Below are 15,943 nucleotides of genomic sequence, written 5' to 3' on the forward strand. Positions count from 1 at the left end.
GGAAATTGATCAGAATTTGATTGTGGAAGGTGAAGTTACTATAACCTCACAAATCATGTTTATAACCAAAATTTCAGAATTCACACTAATGATGACAATTAAAGACAAATATTAGTCAAATAAATGATGCAACTGTGACTCTAGTAGGTGAGGTTGTGACTTGATTGGCTCCTTTCAGTCCGTTTCATACAATATACATTGTTTTCAGGTGAGACACTACAGGCAAAAACATAGGTATTTCATGCACTGATCAGTTTTGAGATTGTGGGCTATTATTATGTCTTCTTTCAGAAAAGTGGAAAGAAATGGTAGAAAATCCACATTAAGGTTTTTATTTCACTTCATTTTGTCTCAGTAGATTTCAACACATAAAGACAGAGGGGTTTGTTGATATATCATTCACAGCCTGATTTATAAAACATTTTATTCCTAAAAACATGGGGAGTTTCGTTTTTTTTTTTCGGGCTGGTGACAGTATTTTCTCATTTACAGAGTGATAAAAAGAGATAACCTAAATCCTCTCTGTACAAACTTCTGACTCTAATATGTCAACAAAATAAAAGAAGAATTTTGAAAGTAGCTTTATCCATTTTTCAGATTTCTGTTCTCAGGGTATCCGCGGGGTCTTGAAAAGTATTAAAAGGTGATAAATCAATTTTGGGAAAAGTAAGACCCTTAAAAAGTATTAAAAAGTCTTTTCTTGACTTTATAAAGTCTTAAATTTTGAAGGTATTTTTTTCTGAATTAGCTGTCCAAGAGTTTGAGTCCTAAAAACATTGTAAAAGTGTGTGAATTTATTCATTTTATCATAAAAACAAAGATGAACCGCTACATAAAAAAGAAAAGAAGATTGTTGTTTTTGTTTTTTGAGAGTGGAGCAATGTTTTTTATTTTTTATTTTTATTTTTTTATAAACTTTGCCTTTGATTTATTATCCCAGCCTATTTTGAATTCTGTTGTATCATAGTGGTCTATAGTCTTTATCACAAACTAAAACTGTTCAGTTAAAAGTGCCACTGATGTAAATGGTTACAGCTTGAAGTGGCCGTGAGGTATTGAAAAATATTGAAAAGGTCTTGAAAAAGTCTTAAAAAGGTTTTAAAATTAACTTCAAGATTCCTGTACAGTATATACCCTGGTTCTGGAAATCCAAATTAGTGCATATTTAATTAGATATTGCCTAATTTACATATTTAAACATATTTCATGGTCATATCTGTTAGTTTAAAATTTTACTTAGTGTCTCACCTTGAACAGTAGATGAATTGTAAGTTACCTTCCATGTACCTCATGCTCATACCCTGTGCCTCATACAACTTGACAATTATTTGCGTCTCCGGACCAGCAGGTGGCGGTAGTGAGACGCTTCTGATTGGTACATTTATACAGTCTATGATTGGTCCACGTCAGAGCGCGTAATGAGACATGCTGCTTCTGATTGGTCCGCGTCAGAGAGCGTAGTGGACGGTGACGGAAGGAAGGAAGCCTGAAAGCAAAATGTTCGAGAGGAGAGCCGTCTGGTCCGTTTGAGAGCAGCATGGATCTATTATTATTATAAAACATCTGGATCTATTATTATAATATAAAACATCTGGATCTATTATTATAATATAAAACATCCGTGTTAGTGACTGAGTGACGATTTCTAATCTGCACACGAGTCAGCGCCTGTCTGACGTCATGAAACAGACAGGTGAGTGTTGTCAAAAGTAAGAAACAGAAAGAAACTGTATGTCATAAACTTGATAATAATAATATTAGGGAAATATGACATACACAAAGCTAAATGTAGTCACTGTAAACCTCTAAACCCTGTGTTGTGGCATCCCAAAGGGAAACGGAACAGTACATGCAAAGTATCTGTGACTCGAATAATAATAATAAAGCTATGAAAACATAGATAGATGATTTGTGCTCTTTATTCTCTGTGTTTATTTAATAGCCTATAGCCTATAGCCTACAGCCTGGCTGTTGTTCAATTGTTTGTTTGAAGATACAGCTAATGGCTCACTTTGAGTTGTTGCTATTAACATATGGTGGTGTAGCCTGGTCCGGTGTGTGTGTGTGTGTGTGTCTCCAGGGCCGGCTCTAGGATGTTGGTGGCCCCTAAACAAGGTTTTTGTTTGTGGCCCTGCACTCTAAGCACAAACACCAAATCACTGGTTAAAACTGAATACAGACGTGTTTATGCCCTCTGAGGTTTGAGGCCATTTTCTCCACTTTTACATATTTTCTTAAATGTATCTTTTTAAGATACTTGCAGATGTAACAATACTCAAGTGTTTTATGTCTAAACATTAGAACCTCCGCTGTAAGCACACTGAGGCCAGTTTGTCCTAGAACACTGTAGAAAGAAATAATTTAGGACAAATGCTGGAAATCTGAGGTCTGCTTTTTGAAACATTTCAAATCCCTTGTGAAAACACTCCTTCAGTCATGAGAATGAACTGTTTTGGTGCTTGAAATAGGATATGAATACAGTAATAGATAAGTGGAGAAAACAAGTCTAAAATGACATTTTGTCAGATTGTTTTTTGAGCACAAATGTTGTCATTCTGCCGTTCTATTTTCACCAAATGTCTCAAATGTGAGATAAAAGAAGCTGAATATTGACTTCACATTACATATAAAGCTCATAGCTGCACGTGCAGACCTCAGGATGTTTAAATGACTTGATGAACCCCGGTACCTTTCTGATCATGTGGCCCCCCACCTAACGGCTGTGGCCCTAAACAACCACATAGAGGGTTTATACCAGGGGCCGGTCCTGTGTGTGTGTGTGTGTGAAAGTGTCTGTGCACCAGGACAGAGGACAGCTGCGCTCACTCAGGTGTCCTCTCGCTTGTCCCCTTGTGTTTCAGTCTCCATGACGACGATGAGCTCCAGCTGGACCAGAGGATCTTCTTCCCCCAGCTGCATCACTCTGGTCCTGGTCCTGATGCTGCTCTGCCTCCACATCAGCATCAGCAGCGGTCAGGGTCACAGGGTGAGTGACCGGCTCATCTCTGAATGAACACATGAGCAGTAGACTTCAAGTCATGATGCAAAGCTCCCTTTGGCATGGAAGTACCTTAGGGTCATACAAATAAATCTATCCTAAGACACAAGTGAGATCACACTTTGTATCCGAAATAAACACGTTTTTAAAATGTCTTTTTTTAATTGAGAAAACGCATGTTAAAAGCACATTACATTTTGGGTCCCGACCACCAGTTGAGAACCACTGATGTAGTGTATAACCTCTCTGTGTGTGTGAACAGTAGCAGGTAGCAGAGAAAACCACATGAAACAGTGATTTTCTTCTTGTGGCTCCACAGTCTGAGGCTGCCTTGACTGTAGTGGAAGACACAGAGGGAGGAGGAGGAGGAGGAGGAGGAGGAGGAGGAGGAGGAGGAGGAGGAGGAGATGAAGAGGAGCAGCTAGATCTAGAGGTGGTCCAACCCACAGACCGATGGCAAACACTGAAACCAGGTAATGTAGTGCAGTGGTTCCCAACCTTTTTTGGCCCCATTTTTGGATGTAGGTACTATCTAATTTGTGAATTAATTCTTTGTAACAAGGGGTAGACAATATAAGTTCGCTTCTTTCTTCGCTTCTTTCTGCCCCCTTTCATTCAAGAGTTACAGTATTGTCACTGTTTATTTTTGTTTTTTGTTTTTATGCTTGATAAATGAATGAATGAAATAAATAAATAAACTAAACTAAATTTTTACATCACAAATTTCTGGTGACCCCGCGTCGCGATCACGGCCGTCAATCAAGATGCGCCAGCTCAGATATTTTTATATGCTGCATCACTGTATTTGAACTGGATTTATATTTGAGAAAAGTGAAAGTAGAATAGAATACAGTTGTTGAAGAAGATTGTGTGTGTGCTGTTTTTAATCATCATTTTAAAAAGAATAATAATTAGAAAAAAGAAACGCGTCGAAGCGTCCTGTTTGGCCCGTAACACAATAAAGGCATTTTAAAACTTTGATACAAGATGAGTGCCTTGGTTTTTTCTCTTTTTTCTACTGACCCAGCCCTTCACCAAAGAGCACCATCTTAACAAAAGAAACTCATAGTTCCAGGCAGCAATCCTGGTCTCCGGCTTTTTAAAAGAATAATAATTAGTTAAAAAATATATTTTTATCAGTCTTTTTTTTTTTTTTTCAATTACTAGACATTTCAGGCGACCCCATTTGAATTCCCGGCGACCCCACGTGGGGTCCCGACTAGGGATGTCACGATTACTTGTTTTCACAATTAATCGTGGTATTAAACGCCACAATTATTTAATCGTAAAGATTCCTAAATACCGTCACTTTCACAAAAATTTGATGTTGGAACCTTATAGATACTGGTCCATTTAACTGACGTAACACTGAATTGGTAGGAATTTAAATGTTAGCGTGTCATTTTTAATTAAAAAAAAGCAAAACAAAACAAAAAATGATTAAAATAAACGTTAACATTTGGTATAGATGACAATTTATGACCCGAATATTTCAAACACTTCCCCTGGGGATTAATAATTGGTGATATATTAATAGATACTTGACATAATTGTGTAAAAAATGTGTAATGTAATTATATTTTGACTATATTTGATTTTACACATTCATAGTGTTGTGAAATTAATTAATGCATAATAATCGTGATAATCGTAACATCGTGATTATTTCTCTGACAATAATCGTACCAATATAATTTATAATCGTGACATCCCTAGTCCCGACCCCAAGGTTGAGAAACACTGATACGTATAGTGGATGCTGTGCTGACAGTAGGTTACAGAGTGTCTGTTGTAGACTGAGCTGTGACCTTTGACCTTTGACCTGGCCGTGTGTGTGTGTGTGTGTGTGTCCTCAGACCAGGCCGTCCCTGCAGGTTCTCATGTCAGACTCAACCTGCAGACGGGTCAAAGGGAGGTCAGACTGGGGGAGGAGCAGCTCAAATACTGGACCCAGGAGCACAGGTAGGTAGGCTACCACTACACTACACGCAGCAGAGAGCTTGTTGTTGTTGATGTGTGGTTTAGGAGCTATGAAAAATGGTTTTATTGGTGTGAAATTCTCAGAATTCTAAATTGGTCGCTCCCACACCTTCAGCTTTGTTGCGCATTCAATGAATGCACAATCCTTACAAGTTGTACCTCGTTGGAAAGGTGACTAATCAGGCTTTCAATCAGTCTAAAAGACAGCACCAACCGGAGTTATTAAAAGGGAGAAATTATCGACTGAAAAAACATTTCCGAACTTTTTTTGAGTAATTTATACAAAAATACTACTTGGAGTTCATTTTTCTCTGAGAAAGAGTGGTTTTATCATCTCGGTTACCTTTTCTTTTGATTCCTGGTGTCAATATTATCAGGAAAAAGTGTGTTAATTTGTCTTTGTATGATGTCTGGTTTAGGAGTTATGAAAATTGGCGTTTTCGACATAAATTCAAAATGGCCCCAAAAAACACCCATGGGACATTAGTTGACCTGGGCAACAAGCAAAAATCTTAAGTAGACATCTTAAGGACCGACTGACCCATGTTCAACTGCTGTTCACATGGAACCCTTCTCCACTTCGGCCTTCAAAGTTCTCGTGTGAATATTTGCTACTACCACCAAGAAAAAAACCACCTAAAAACCCATGTTTCAAAAATGTTTGTCTCGGGGACATTGGGGCCCCTCCTTCCTACTAGACTATGTCCCCTGTTGGCTGAGCTCACAGTGTTGTATGAGCAGTAGGGCTGTCAATCCTCCCCTCAAATCATATTCAAATTTCTAATGCTTCTTATGTTAAATATTCAAAAGTTGATTCCATTTTTTTTTTGATTATATCATTATAATTAGGCCTACGTCCCGTCCACTAGAGGGCACTCCAACCAAATCTGTTATGTAGCATTTGCAACAAGTTTTACCAAATCAGTACAAAACTTCATGAAGGGAAATTGAAATGTTATAAGGCCAGATACATATAGATATGGCCAGAAATGTATAATAAATATATAAATAGATAAGATATAAAGTGCTTAAAGGGATAGTTCACCCAAAATTAAAATTTCACTCATTATCTACTCACCCTCATGTCAACTAGGGTGAAGCCCCGACATGAGAAATTGTTCCGAGAAAAAAAAAAAAAAGTCTATATTTTAAGCTTGTTTGTAGCGGAAGCTCCCAGTGTCTCAGTTCACTGCTCTTCCTGTGTCAGTGCAAATCTTGCGTGATTTGCACTGACACAGGAACAATTTCTCATGTTGGGGCTCCAATACAAGAGGGACATTACAGACAAGCAGTATGGAGGTATTTGGATGTTTTTTGGTGTGTCTTTTTGGACGAAGAAAGTTGGTATCCATTGACAACCATACACAAATACTGCTGCGTGGACCCCCCCGTAACTCAGAGAAGGAACGGGGGAATAATATTGTTATTATTCTTTTTTTTTTTCTTTTACAAATAGGTGCCAGGGCAAACGCACGCTATAGAAAGGCGTTTGTCTGTTTTGGACTTTGATTTGCGTCGTTTCCACACTTGAATCTTCTCATTTAAAAAAAAAAATTGAATTCTATTTGAATAGCGAAGTTTGTTTTGACAGCCCTAATGAGTCTGTCTGTCTGTCTGTCTGTCTGTCTGTCTGTCTGTCTGTCTGTCTGTCTGTCTGTCTGTCTGTCTGTCTGTCCCAGGGACTCCCAGGAAGCAGCAGAGTCCCTCTTCAGTCCTGATGAACTGAAACAGGCCATGAAGAAGATCAAGGAGGACATGAAGCCGGTGAGCTGAGACCCAGACCAGTGTCCATCTGAGACAAACACACACATCACACTAACACACGGTCTCTCTCCTGTGTGTGTAGGACGACGCTGCTGCTGCTGTGGCCTCTAAGTTCCGCCCTCTAGAGGAGTTAAAGAGAGACTTGTCTCAGCTGGAGCTGCTGGTGGAGACAGATGTTCAGGTACACACACACTGCCTGACGTCAGCTGCTCTGATGCCGTACATCTACTAACACTTTGTTTCTCAAATGGGTCTCAAATGATGTATCCCCTTTTTTATCCCATTGCTTTTATTCATTCTTAACTTGGAGGAATTTTTGCTCTTGGTGTTTTTAATTCTTTTTTAGTTTCATGTTTTTTACTTCTTATATTTATTTCATGAACTGCAGCACTTTCTGTCGAGCCGAAGCTGTCTCTTGTTTTATGTGTATGTGTTCTTTTTAAATGTCCTGTTTCTGATTTGATTGTTCGTTTTCTGTTGCTTGTTTAACTCTCGACTGCAAAACTAGTTTACCCTTGGGTATCAATAAAGTAACCTGAACCCTGAACCTGGGGGTACTTGAAAGCACTCCAGGGGGTACGTGAGATTTTAAAAATATATATAATTAAAAAAATATTAATTCAATATTACCAACTCACGTATCCCTCCGCCCAGGGTTAGCGCCCGCCGATCAGCAGTTGGTTAGGTCCAAATAAAAACTGTGTTTTTCCTGCACTTTGAAGGGCTGGAAAAAATTATATTATAGCGAACAATGGAACTGTGTATTTTTTTTCAGGTAAAACCTCTTTTAGGCCGTGAAAATAGGCCGTTTCTTTGGGTCTGTTCACAACACTGTATGTTGTAAATCTCTGGGCAGGGCTATTATGGGCTGGCGTTGCTAACGGGAGGAGTGCAGAGAGTCTTCTACTGCAATTAAAGTACTTGGGGGCTATTTGGAGATCATACAACCACACTTTAAAAAAAAATGCTACTATCTCTTTAAGCGCAGGCTTTATTCACAACACCCTCACTGCTTTAGCGTCAGGGTTTTTTCAGCTGGTCCCAGTCGCAGCAGTTCATTACTCAGTGGAAGCTGATCTGAGTCCAGCACAGGTGCTGATCGGCTGTGGCTGCAGCTATGTGGAACCTAACATACATGTCACTGTGTGGTGTTGTTGTGTAGTAACATGTCACTGTGTGGTGTTGTTGTGTTGTTGTGTAGATAATGAAGCGTCTGCTGGAGCAGTTCAACAGCAGCAACACCACGGCAGAGCAGAGAGTCAGCATCCTCCTGGAGCTGGAGTACATGGTTCACCAGGTAACACAACACACACAACACACACACACACACACACACACACACACACACACAGTGACACACGTAAAGACTGGCACAGGCCCGGCCCCTGGCATAAACCCTCTATGTGGTTGTTTAGGGCCACAGCCGTTAGGTGGGGGGCCACATGATCAGAAAGGTACCGGGGTTCATCAAGTCATTTAAACATCCTGAGGTCTGCACGTGCAGCTATGAGCTTTATATGTAATGTGAAGTCAATATTCAGCTTCTTTTATCTCACATTTGAGACATTTGGTGAAAATAGAACGGCAGAATGACAACATTTGTGCTCAAAAAACAATCTTACAAAATGTCATTTTAGACTTGTTTTCTACACGTATCTATTACTGTATTCATATCCTATTTCAAGCACCAAAACAGTTCATTCTCATGACTGAAGGAGTGTTTTCACAAGGGATTTGACATGTTTCAAAAAGCAGACCTCAAATTTCCAGCATTTGTCCTAAATTATTTCTTTCTACAGTGTTCTAGGACAAACTGGCCTCAGTGTGCTTACAGCGGAGGTTCTAATATTTAGACATAAAACACTTGAGTATTGTTACATCTGCAAGTATCTTAAAAAGATACATTTAAGAAAATATGTAAAAGTGGAGAAAATGGCCTCAAACCTCAGAGGGATAAACACGTCTGTATTCAGTTTTAACCAGTGATTTGGTGTTTGTGCTTAGAGTGCAGGGCCACAAACAAAAACCTTGTTTAGGGGGCCACCAACATCCTAGGGCCGGCCCTGGACTGGCACATCCACACTGAGTAACTTGTGTGTGTGTGTGTGTTAGGTGGACAATGCTCAGACTCTGTGCTCCATGGGGGGTCTCCAGGTGATCCTCGGTGGTCTGAACAGCTCTGATGTCCGACTGCAGGAGAACTCTGCCTTCGTCCTGGGATCAGCTCTGTCCAGGTACAAACACTGTTGACACATCCACATGACGGCTGATCACTGGGCTAACTTCTGTTAGCCTGTCTATGGAGTTTTACATTATATGTTAGCATTAAGCTAGCAGACTTTATGCTTAGTTGTGATGCTGGCTAACATCTAAACATCTCTGACAATATGTTGCCTCAAATACATTGTTGACTTAACTTAGAACAGATGTAGACATCCTTGTTAAGTTTATCCAGGTTTAGTTGGTGTTGTGGTCTACTGCATAACTTTATCCAGAGCAGACACTTCTCTTGGTTGAGATGTGGCTTGGGAAAAAAAAAAAAAAAAAAAATCCCCCCCCGTGGCCCCCAGCCTCTCAGGATACCTAGTGTCAGAGTTGCATGTGCCCCATGAACACCGTTTGACCATTTTAAACTTAAAATGTCAAGAAAAAACATATAAAAACATATGAAAACTGACTAACTGCAATGCATTTCAATGGACGTGGAAGCAGAGAATGTCCGAGTGTATGGGCTAGCTATGCGCACTGTGATTGGCTCATCGCGTTTGGGGGCGTGGCTTAGCCATAGGTCAAATATATACAGAAATACAAGAACACACTTCTCCCATCCAAAGGGACAAGCAGAAAAAAAAAAGAAATTCATAGACATTGTATCATTGACAAAAAACAATCAAAACAAACACACACACAAAAAAATGATAATAAACAAAAACAAAACTTAAGGTGTGTGTGAGAGAACAATCATGTGGTTTTCAGTAATTATAAATGACATATAGGACAAAACCTCATGTTAGTTCCAGCAGGGTTGTAATAGAAGGTTGCCATGATGATGAGGCTGTCGTAGAGCCAGTCTAATCTGGTCTAGCTTCAGGAGTTGTAGTGTATCTCTAACAATGTTTCTAGGAGGGCAGGGCAGCTCCTGGAAGATGACCGTCCTCACGCTGACTACCAAACATGAAACATGGCCCTGAGAGGCTTCGGGTTCATTGTTGGTCTTTTAAAGGGACAACTAAACGAGGAGTTTTGGAAAAGCGAAATGTTTTCAAATTCTTTGACCGGTGCAAGACAGACTCATGTTTTCATTCATCAAGAATTAAAGTCAGAGGTTGGAAGACGATCACATACCGTCGTAGTTCCCACCATAAACGGAGATTCGGCGGCGTTATTCTCATGACTCGCCACGAAACCGAAAGTAAAGAAACGCTGGTCGGCTCGCCCAGCATTTCCACCACCACTAATAATAACAAAATTCCTACCTGTCCTACCTGTCCCACCTGTCCTCCCTGTCCTCCCTGTCCTACCTGTCCCACCTGTCCTACCTGTCCTCCCTGTCCTACCTGTCCCACCTGTCCTACCTGTCCTACCTGTCCTACCTGTCCTGCAGTAACCCGGAGGTGCAGGTGAAAGCTGTGGAGAGTGGAGCTCTGCAGACGCTGCTGACCGTGCTGGCCACCGTTGAGCCGCTCAGAGTGAAGAAGAAGGTAGTCAGTCACACCCTCTGACATCCCAGTCCAGGAGGACAGACCCACTCATAGATATATATACTGACTAGATGCTGTGTTCCTAGGCAACTCTATTGAGTGGAATGCGTCAACGCGGCCGCCATCTTGGTCAGGGGGAAGCCGTGTCTACTTCCTGCACTAGTCAACAGAGGCAGACGTCTATCAACCATTAAAGGGATAGTATCATTTTTTAAAAGTGGGGTTGTATGATCTCCAAATAGCCCCTAAGTACTTTAATTGCAGTAGAAGACTCTCTGCACTCCTCCCGTTAGCAACGCCAGCCCATAATAGCCCTGCCCAGAGATTTACAACATACAGTGTTGTGAACAGACCCAAAGAAACGGCCTATTTTCACGGCCTAAAAGAGTTTTTACCTGAAAAAAAAAATACACAGTTCCATTGTTCGCTATAATATAATTTTTTCCAGCCCTTCAAAGTGCAGGAAAAACACAGTTTTTATTTGGACCTAACCAACTGCTGATCGGCGGGCGCTAACCCTGGGCGGAGGGATACGTGAGTTGGTTAGGTTACACACCCACATGCATAAATACACTGCAAAAACTCAAAATCTTTCCAAGAATATTTGTCTTATTTCTTGTCAAAATGTCTCATTTCTAGTCAAAACTAATCTAATTCTACTTAAAATAAGACTCATCACATAAAAAGTAGCTTGTTTTTAGACACTTTTTACTTATTTCAAGCAGATTTTCACCTGAAATAAGTAAAAAAAAATCTGCCAGTGAAAGTAAGTTTTTTGTGCTTGTAATAAGAAAGAAAAACTTGATCCACTGTCAGATTTTTCTACTTATTTCAAGTGAAAATCTGCTTGAAAGAAGTAAAAAAGTGTCTAAAAACAAGCTACTTTTTATGTGATGAGTCTTATTTTAAGTAGAATTAGATTAGTTTTGAGTAGAAATGACATTTTGACTAGAAATAAGACAAATATTCTTGGTAAGATTTTGAGTTTTTGCAGTGTACACTGAAATTTGTTCTACAAGGGTCCGACCGGGCCTGACTGCTGGTCAGACGTATATTATGTCTATGGTTAGAAACCCCGTATCAAGATGGCGGCACTATTGACGTACACTGAGAAGCAGAAGGCGGCATCTAGTCAGTATATATATATCTATGTGACCCACTCAGCTGACCACTAACGTCCTCTAACGGGACTGTCCCTGCCCCCCCCCCCCCCCCCCTCTCAGGTGCTGTTTGCCGTGGCCTCACTCCTACGTCACTTCCCCTACGCACAGAGCAACTTCCTGTCACACGGCGGGCTGACGGTCCTATCAGAGCTGTTCCAGGCGGATCGAGGCAGAGTTCTGGGAACACGCATCGTCACCATGTTATACGACATGATCAGTGAGAAGGTACAAGACAAAACCTCTTCAGGACTCTAACGCTGAGATGTATATGGGTCATTATCAAAATACGGTGATTTTCCAAGTCAAAAAAGTCAAAGGGACAACGAGGAGTTGTGTTTTCACTAGGGCCGGGACTCGATTAAAAAAATTAATCTAATTAATCAGAGGCTTTGTAATTAATTAATCGCAATTAATCGCATATAAATATTTGACCTGAGCACAGTGAGAAGCATTTTTTTTTTCACATGGATTTTAGTAAACCGTTGAATGACTGAATACATAAGCTTAAGCAACAAAACATTGTTTTTTTTCAAGGTGGTACTTAACCAAGACCAACAGACTAGGGATGCAAATTATCGATTAATGAATTAATGGATATTTGATACATACAGATTAAATGGTCTTTCCTTCCAATACACTATGATGATTACTGTAGTATTTAACCAGGCTACTTAAATCACAGTAGCATAAACTGATTTGTTGAACTCAGCCTGATGTAAACATTAATAAAACTCAGTAACCCAGTGGTTCCCAAACTTTCTCTGCTGGGCCCCCCTTTGGCTGATAAGAAAATTTCCACGCCCCCCCCGCCCCCCTTACTAATAACAACAAAATAACGATAGAGACAAAACGATATATTTATCAAAAATGGAGCCATTAACAAGTGGTAACGGAGATTCATCCACATTAATATGAGACTTTTTTATTGTCGCGGAATTTTTCGTTCTGCCGACGGAGAAACTCCTCGTTGTCCCTTTTTAAAAATTTTAATTCAGTTTTCACAAATGTAATTTAGTGGGAACTATTTATTAGCATGTTGACCATGTTACCAACTATAATGGACAACTAGAATATTTTTCTTTTTTTTTCATCTATCAAACGTATTTAGTTTTTTGTTTTCTGTCAGTATCACCAATGACAAATATCTATAAAAGGCTAATTACACAAAATAGTGTCCAAGCTAGCTCAAAGCCAGCATGAGTCAGCACCTTAAAATCTATAAATTATACTCATTAAACTGTTTTTTTTCCATAAAAATATTTCATTATAGCGCAAATCAAAGTAACACCAATGACACAAAAAAAGAACCACATTGAAAAATGACATTTTAATGTGAAATATCTTACTTTTTACTCATGAAAGAGACACACACAATGTATAGTCTTAAATGGCTCTTTTTCTTCTTTTTCTTTCTGACCTTGGGAGTTCTTTTACATATTCTTAACCTTTCAAAATAATGGTCTGTGATACCAGTAACACCAGTGACACCAAATCCAAGGACAGATATTCTTTTAAAAACATTTTTATTATTAAATAGCCAATTTAGATTTAATTTTATTCATTTATTAAGCCCAGTGTTTGCCCATTATTGACCACTTTTTTTTTTTTTTAAACAAAAAAGAGGAAATATTTTTACACTGTCCAATACCGTTGAACCATGGCAGTGGGACAAGTGTTTTTTTTTAGATACAAAGGAAATTAAAACTGAAAAAAATAAAATAAAACAGTAAATATATAAACTGAAATTATCATCATCATTTAAAATGGTATTGAATTACATAATTTTGGTTTAAAGGGATAGTAGCATTTTTTTTAAAGTGGGGTTGTATGATCTCCAAATAGCCCCTAAGTACTTTAATTGCAGTAGAAGACTCTCTGCACTCCTCCCGTTAGCAACGCCAGCCCATAATAGCCCTGCCCAGAGATTTACAACATACAGTGTTGTGAACAGACCCAAAGAAACGGCCTATTTTCACGGCCTAAAAGAGGTTTTACCTGAAAAAAAAAACACAGTTCCATTGTTCACTATAATATAATTTTTTCCAGCCCTTCAAAGTGCAGGAAAAACACAGTTTTTATTTGGACATAACCAACTGCTGATCGGCGGGCGCTAACCCTGGGCGGAGGGATACGTGAGTTGGTTAGGTCCAAATAAAAACTGTGTTTTTCCTGCACTTTGAAGGGCTGGAAAAAATTATATTATAGTGAACAATGGAACTGTGTATTTTTTTTCAGGTAAAACCTCTTTTAGGCCGTGAAAATAGGCCGTTTCTTTGGGTCTGTTCACAACACTGTATGTTGTAAATCTCTGGGCAGGGCTATTATGGGCTGGCGTTGCTAACGGGAGGAGTGCAGAGAGTCTTCTACTGTAATTAAAGTACTTAGGGGCTATTTGTAGATCATACAACCCCACTTTAAAAAAATGATACTATCCCTTTAATGTGGATGATTTTTTTTAATTTTCAAGCAATTGTGTGTCTGGAAAATGCAGGGACATGTTTTTCACCGTATTTTGAGAATGACCCGTACACTGATCCTGACGCTGGTCTGGTCTGGTGTTGCTAGGAGCTGATCTCTCAGGAGGGTCTGGACCTGGTCCACGACGCCTCGCATGTGGAGCGAGTGCGGCAGTACTCTGAGGTTTCCCTGGACCGGGAGCTGATGGAGAAGGGCTGGTGCAGTCTGGTCCCACAGCTGCTGGAGTCCACAGAGCACGACTACAGAGAGAAGGTGAGAGAAAGGCTGATAATTATTAAAGGGATATTTCAACATTTTGGCAAATTGTTAAGGTGCTGACTCGTGCTGGACTCCCAAAGAAACGGCCTATTTTCGCGGCCTAAAAGAGGTTTTACCTGAAAAAAAAATACACAGTTCCATTGTTCACTATAATATAATTTTTTCCAGCCCTTCAAAGTGCAGGAAAAACACAGTTTTTATTTGGACCTAACCAACTCACGTATCCCTCCGCCCAGGGTTAGCGCCCGCCGATCAGCAGTTGGTTAGGTCCAAATAAAAACTGTGTTTTTCCTGCACTTTGAAGGGCTGGAAAAAATTATATTATAGTGAACAATGGAACTGTGTATTTTTTTTTCAGGTAAAACCTCTTTTAGGCCGTGAAAATAGGCCGTTTCTTTGGGTCTGTTCACAACACTGTATGTTGTAAATCTCTGGGCAGGGCTATTATGGGCTGGCGTTGCTAACGGGAGGAGTGCAGAGAGTCTTCTACTGCAATTAAAGTACTTAGGGGCTATTTGTAGATCATACAACCCCACTTTAAAAAAAATGCTACTATCCCTTTAAAGGTAATGAACCTACCCCTAAAACTATAGGGATTATAGCGATAGGTGAATTTGCCAAAATGTTGAAATATGGCTTTAACACAGATTCTAATCAGCTGCAGTGCTACGGGAACAGTTTTCACTCATCTCATCCTGACTGCTGCTGCTGTTTGTCTCTCAGGCTCTTCGGGCTCTGTTGGCCATGGCCCCGATGTGCTCGGACCGGTACCGCTCCGACAGGTCTCTGCTGGACTCTCTGGTGCTGCTCCGAGACCAGTACCAGGACATGGTCCAGTCGGAGATGATTCTGGGAGAGGAGAACAGCTACTTCATAGAGATGGTTGAACTTATAGATGCACTGCAAATCAAAATGAGAAGAAAATGACCAGAGGAGTGACCACAGTGTGCAAGAGGAGAGCACAGACAGGGCCGTTGTATAGGGGAGAAAGGTGATGATAATTCTAGAAAAAACCCCAGTAGTCTAATCTTTGTATGACTGATTTATTCTGTGTAAGACCCTGACTAATACTCATAGTACACTGTAAAAACTCAACATCTTTCCAAGAATATTTGTCTTATGTCTTGTCCAAATGTCTCATTTCTAGTCAAAACTAATCTCTTTCCACTTAAAATAAGACTCATTACCTAAAAATTAACTTGTTTTTAGATCATTTTCACTTGTTTCAAACTAATTTTCACATGAAATAAGTAGAAAAATCTGCCAGTGAAAACATGTTTTTGTGTTTGTAATAAGGAAGAAAAACTTGTTCCACTATCAGATTTTTTCTACTTATTCCAAGTGAAAATCTGCTTGAAAGAAGTAAAACGTGTCTAAAAACAAGCTACTTTTAATATGATGTGTCTTATTTTAAGTAGAATGAGATTTGTTTTGACTAGAAATAAGACAAATATTCTTGGTAAGACACTTGAGTTTTTGCAGTGTAATGCTGCATTAGCATCAAAACAAGGTAGGCTAAATAAAAAATGATAATACATACGTAGTCTAAGAAAAAAAACTGGAAAAGTTAGGGGGAGGGGCCCACTTTAGTATTCTTTAAG

General features: G+C 39.6%; 1 protein-coding gene across 1 annotated transcript; it reads left to right on the top strand.

Moving 5' to 3' along the window:
* The first annotated feature begins 2,861 nt into the window (after window positions 1–2,861).
* On the top strand, window positions 2,862–15,325 carry sil1 (SIL1 nucleotide exchange factor). Its single transcript, XM_085788613.1, has 11 exons — window positions 2,862–2,986; window positions 3,318–3,471; window positions 4,855–4,960; window positions 6,658–6,742; window positions 6,825–6,923; window positions 7,944–8,039; window positions 8,855–8,976; window positions 10,347–10,443; window positions 11,667–11,831; window positions 14,172–14,336; window positions 15,066–15,325. The coding sequence occupies exons 1-11, from the start codon at window positions 2,867–2,869 to the stop codon at window positions 15,267–15,269; spliced, it is 1,413 nt and encodes a 470-aa protein (XP_085644739.1). The 5' UTR covers window positions 2,862–2,866; the 3' UTR covers window positions 15,270–15,325.
* Window positions 15,326–15,943: the final 618 nt, after the last annotated feature.

This window comes from Trachurus japonicus, chromosome 10 (assembly GCF_045865225.1).
Source record: "Trachurus japonicus isolate A0001 chromosome 10, Traja_1.0".
NCBI classification, from domain to species: domain Eukaryota; kingdom Metazoa; phylum Chordata; class Actinopteri; order Carangiformes; family Carangidae; genus Trachurus; species Trachurus japonicus.